At 37.1% G+C, this 6,000-nt stretch overlaps 1 protein-coding gene across 1 annotated transcript in view; it reads left to right on the forward strand.

Moving 5' to 3' along the window:
- MNS1 (meiosis specific nuclear structural 1) overlaps window positions 1-5,497 on the forward strand; it is a 34,528-nt gene extending 29,031 nt beyond the window's left edge. Inside the window, exons 8-10 of the mRNA XM_075857963.1 lie at window positions 2,041-2,298; window positions 4,227-4,352; window positions 5,198-5,497. Of these exons, the coding sequence (XP_075714078.1) occupies window positions 2,041-2,298; window positions 4,227-4,352; window positions 5,198-5,305 (492 nt within the window). The 3' untranslated portion in view covers window positions 5,306-5,497. The remainder of the gene's footprint in view (window positions 1-2,040; window positions 2,299-4,226; window positions 4,353-5,197) is intronic.
- Window positions 5,498-6,000: the final 503 nt, after the last annotated feature.

A 6,000-nucleotide genomic window follows, 5' to 3' on the forward strand; every position in this document is an offset into this window, starting at 1 on the left:
GTGTTTCTCATAACTATTTGTTTTGTTTATCAAAACTACTTTTTAAAAGATAACCAATAAATATTGGATTTTACTTTTTAAGCTATTTTATGTCCTGCATGATTATTTCGAATTGGTGGTGTATTTATGCGACTTCTCTAATATGGAGATATTATTTGGCATTGAGGTTCACTTTAATGTTGAAGGTATGCCTTCAATATAAAGAAGTCATTGGCAGTGGAGGAAATCTTTTAAAAACAAGGTCACTTCCAGAATGGCAAAGCATCCTTATGGTTTCCATTTGCCATAATAAGCCTTTAGATAGTACTAGTTGACCTGCCCAGCAGCTACATTTAGGAAAAATGGCATTGCATAGGTGTCAAAGTTTTTGTTTTGTTTTCTCCAAAAATAAACCCTCTAACACCTTGTTAGTACAAGCGCTGTATACTTTGAATGCCATTACTCATAGGTGACACATGCTCTTCAATTTAGCATACCCGACTCAGAATAAAAGCCTGCTAAGAATGTATATAAAGTTAAAGTAGGTCTGTTAGCTGAATATGCAACCCTATGTAAGGGATGCGTATTACATCTACAGGTCCGTACTCCTATTAGCCAAAACTGCACAAAAAATGATGTAGTTTGGCTAATAGGAGTTTTGAGTTTGAGTCCGTTGTATTTTTCAGTGGTCCTATTAGCAAAATGGCACAAAATTGTGACGTTTTGGCCCCTAGGAGCACAGACTTGTAACTGTAATATGCTGTCCTAACATAGGGTAGCATTTTCAGCTGACAGATCCGCTTTAAATGTAATTTTGATGCATTGATTTTTTTAAACAATAGCAATCTGTTCCATCTAAAGAACTTGACTGGTTAACAACCTGGTTGAGATTTTTGGGATTAGTGCGGCCTAATAGGGGATTAAAGCATTTATTGTTCAGAGACGTTTGCCTTGAGGGAGGTACTGTAATGCCGACAGTAAGAGGATAGTTCAGCTGCTGCTTTAATGCCTAGTAACAAGGCAACCTCTTTTTTTCCTTCTAACACATTCATATAGCTCCATATGTCCTTTTCTATGTACAATTACTTAGAAACAAAGTTATTATCCAAACCTAAAGGATCTTTTCTAGCTTTGATTTTTCAAATCTGCATTTTTTTAATTTGCAGATACAGTATAAGCATTCTGTTCTTCCAAAATACATAAATTCATTATATAAAAATGACAAAAACATGGCCCCCCCTGTCCCCCACTCAAAAATGCCCTGCCCCCGATCGGTTGCCATGGCAACGACAGGCCAAGTGAAGACACCCCCCAGGTCCTACTATTACGTTTTTTTTATGTGAAAAAATGGCAAAAAATTTTTTTGACTTAATTAATAAAAAAGAACAATAATTTGTATCGCTGCATCTGTAAAATTCAAAGCGATGAAAATATCACATTAGTTAACCGGCATGGTGATCGCTGTAGGATAAAAAAAAGTTCAGAATGCCAGAATTACTTTTTTTGGCCACATCGCTTCCCCAAAAAAATGGAATTAAAAGTGATCGAAAAGTCGTACGTGCCCAAAATAATACCAATAACAACTACAGCTCTTTCCGCAAAAAATAAGCCCTCGCATAGCTCCATATACAGAAAATGAAAAAAATTACAAAATAAAGTTAGATTTAGCACATTTTTACCACATGGTAAAAATAAATCCTCCAAAAACTGCCGGAATTGCTGTTTTTATTTTAATACCTCCTCAAAAAAAATATTTGTAAATGTTACCAGTACATTATATGGTACATTAAATGGAACCATTAAAAACGACAGTTCATTCCGCAGAAAAACAGGGCCTCTCACTGTGATGTCAACGGAAAAATAAAAGTTATGGCTCTGAATGCGGGGAAGAAAAAAAAATGAAAAAACAAAAATTGTCTGTGTCCTCAAGGGTATCTTGAATTTTATATTATCTCATTTAGATGCTAGAGAGTTTGGTCAGTCCAGAACTTTTCTTCTGTATCTTAGCAGTAATGAGTTAAGAGGCTTCTGTTCTTAAGTTATTTTCTTGGACTTCTTTAGGCCGAGATGGAGAAGAAAATTCGTCAGCGGCTTGAATTGCAGCGTACTTTTGAAGAACAAATGGCTTTTAAGCAAATTGTTCAACAAGCCGCAAAAGAGGAGGAAGACGCTTTCAGGCGAGCCATGCTGGCAAAGTTTGCAGAGGATGATCGGATTGAGCAGATGAATGCTCAGAAGAGGAGGATGAAACAGCTCGAGCACAAGCGAGCAGTGGAGAAACTGCTGGAGGATCGTCGCAAACACTTTATTGCTGATAAAGTGAGAAATGATATAATTGTTTCCACACTACACTTTAGAACATTGCATATTCTATTTATTATAAAATTATTATGTTTATATTTCACAGTTTCTCAATTTTTGACTATGAGACACTGATAACCGTCTTATCTTCAAACACAATTGGTGTAGTTTGACTGGTTAAGGCTTCGTTCACATCTGCGCCAGGGTCCCGTTCCGACATTCCATCTGAGTTTTCCGTTGGAACGGGACCCTGACTGACACAAATTGAAGCCATAGGTTTCCGTTTCCATCACCATTGATTTCAATGGTGACGGATCCGGTGCCAATGGTTTCCGTTTGTCTCCGTTGTGCAAGGGTTCCGTCATTTTGACGGCATCAATAGCGTAGTCGACTACGAGGAGAAAAGGATAACAATTTCTTTACGTGTTGAATATAATGTTTCCATAAAAAAAAAAAATGCCAAGCCCATGTTGCGCACAAGTTTTGTGAACAAACCCTAAGGCCTTGTTCACATTTGCTGCAGATTTTGCATAGATTTTTCAAGCCAAAACAGGAATGGAACCTAAGCAGAAGTAATATAGAAGGATAGGCCCTATAGATCTCCTATTCTGGATCCAAATCCTGGTTTTGGCTTAGAAACTGCATGCGTAATCTGCACTGTGTGAACAAGGCCATATGCTGCCCATACACATTATCTATTCGTTTGATGATCACATTGAAGATTTCAATGTGATCCTCCTAACTGTCTGATGTGTATGGGGGTAGCTCGACTGTCCCCCGATGTCTTCCATAAGGGAACAAAAGGATTGGTCAGTTTGGATTAACCTATTTGTTTCCCACATGGATAATCTATGTAAAATATATATGTGGCTGCCACGTCTTCCACTTTTTGAACACCGCAATTACAACTGTGAATCTTTGAAGTGAAGCTGTCACGTTGAACATGTTTCCCTATGTGCAGCCTCATTTTACCTGAACTTGAGGATCTGAACAGAGCTGTATTATTTTGTAGGAAAAGTTTACTCATAACTTGTAATTTATTGATTTAAATCCCTGCTCACTTTGAGCTTCTGAGTCCTGTGGGCCATATCATTCAAGGATGGATAGCGTTCCCTGTTTGAGTATACCATATAGAGATAGCTGTCAATCACTGAGTAGCACCACTTCCCGTGGTCTCCTAAGCCTGGAGTGTGCAGGGATTTCATTTATTTTATCTTTTGGTCTGTATGTAGTGGATATCTGGTAAATAGATTTTCAGTTAATTTTCTTACCTATTACTTTCTTCTTGAGTTATCAGCCTCTGACTCTCTGAATCATACGAGCATCTTCAGTGTGGACTGGAAGTCATTCTCCCTATGCAAGCCTATGAGATTCACATTGAGAATCTCATAGGCTTGCATAGAGAAATTGACTTTTTTGTCGGCACTGAAGATGTATGATTCAGAGTGGCGGTCACCGAAGGAACAACCGGAGACTGATAATTCAGGAAGGAAACAATAGGTAAGAAAATAACTGCAAATCTATTTACCGGATGTCCATAACAAACAGACAACAAAAATTCTGGGAGTGCCTCTTTAAATCAAAAAATTCCGCCTTATACTTCTTAAAGCTGCAGAGCAGCACGACCTTGAAAGTCTGGTCTTTGAATGCAATGAACAGTTTTGGATTGTGGTGGTTTTGAACATAGGAAAAAACAGACATTTCACTGAAATTTTTCTTTTATTTGCTCTATACAAATATTTTTTATTCCTAATTAAATTGATCACTCAAATTTTGCTGTACACATCTCATGTAAATTATAATATTCTTATTAGTTATAGACAATTCCCAAAACTTAATTCTGTGCTCCACCGTTGACTACAGATAAAAAATATTTGCTAAGGGTTAAGGCAAACTAATGTAGCACAAAAAGAGCATGTACTAACAGTTTTATTGTGTGTGTGCAGGAGCGTGAACTCCAAGAAAGAGAAGAGGAGGAGAAGAGAGAAGCATTTCGCCGGGCCATCATCGAAGAAGAAAGACAGAAACTTCTCAAGGAACATGCCTCCCAGTTACTCGGCTATCTCCCAAAAGTGAGTATATGTCCTGTACAAGAATTATAATAAATATCAAGGTCTTGGTCTTCCTTATGTGTGGATGCGTTTATCTTTATAGGGAGCAGTCACACGCGGCAGATTTTGTTGCAGAAATTTCTGCGACTATTGAAAATCAGTTCCTGAATAAAACTTGAAGAAATCCATGCACCTGTTGCAGAAACCACCACATTCAGATAAATAACACTGATTTTCCATCGCAGAAATTTCTGCAACAGTCTTCCGTGTGACTGTACCCTCACGTCATTGTAGTGGAGGAGCATTGTACACCTTTTAGATACCTCAGTATGTACCAGATATGCGCCTGCAGACTAGCATTCCCTGTGGCTGAATGCTACATACAATTTTAATGTACATCTACCACTTATTCGTTCCTTCTTACTTTGCTGTAGACAACCAGAGCTCATCCTTTGATGGGCTGGAATTAGTTTATCGTGTCTACTGTGAGAGCTGCTTTGCCAATTTACAGTTGAGCCTTATTTCCATAAAGTTGCTCAGTTGATGGTTTTTTCCATTTTTATTTTTTTAACCATAATGGAATTGGATCCCAGCAATAGAAGAAAAGAGGAACTACTAATATACAATGCTGTTTTTGGGGAGAAGAAAACAGAAGGCAACAAACCCCAAAACATTCATTTTTAAATGCAAATGATACACTAAAGCAGATTTATCAATTCACTTACACCAGCTTTTGTGCAGAAAACCTGTGCCTTGTTCCGAAAATCCATGTCCGTTTTTTTTTTTTCTGTAATCAAGCTTTAAAATATCTTGTTCTCCTTCCTTTAAATATCTTAACAGAATTGTACCTTTTTTGTAAATTTCAGGGTATATTTAAAAATGAAGACGATCTCAGTATGTTTGACGAAGATTTTCAGAAAACTTTTCAGAAACGTGGTTCAGATGTGTTCTACGAAGAGGGCTGGGATTCCTAAATTACGACATTTAGTGTTTTAACCCAAGGTGGCAGTTCATCTCCTTGTCGGCCTAAAGCTACCTGAAAATATTTAATTTATGAATGTATAGTACTGGTATCAGTTTTATTTAGATACTCCTAATTATAACATATCTTTGATGTTGATATTTCTTTACATGATAAATCACAATAAAGAGTTTCAAAATTAAAATGTTTTCCTATAGTATCTCAATACAGATTCTTCTATTCTTTTAGTATTTTATCCTTTTGATGGTAATTTTTTCAAGCTAGAAGAAAATAACATTTGTGTAAAATTATAATGAAGTATAACAAGATTGGCAGACTGGCTGTACTGCTTGGACTCTCTTAAGGGTATGTTCTCATGGGCCGGATTTAAAATTTGCAAGGAAATATCAGAAATTACAAGCAAATAGTGCGCTTTTGTTGCGCATATTGGTGGAGAAATACAATGTATATGCGAAAATCATTGTTTCAACCCCAAATTTAGTGTGGAGCATTGATTGTAGAAAACTTTATTTGCAGCTGCGGTTGTAACTGCGGAATCACAGCAAAATCACTGTAAAAGTGGCAAAAAGGAAAAGCGTGGGACCTCCACTCAATCTGCAGCATAAACGAATATGCTGTGGATTATAAAGTCACACTGCAGCTGAATTTCTGCACAAATTATGTGCAGATTTTAGCAACAGCATGGGG

This window comes from Rhinoderma darwinii, chromosome 3 (assembly GCF_050947455.1).
Source record: "Rhinoderma darwinii isolate aRhiDar2 chromosome 3, aRhiDar2.hap1, whole genome shotgun sequence".
NCBI classification, from domain to species: domain Eukaryota; kingdom Metazoa; phylum Chordata; class Amphibia; order Anura; family Rhinodermatidae; genus Rhinoderma; species Rhinoderma darwinii.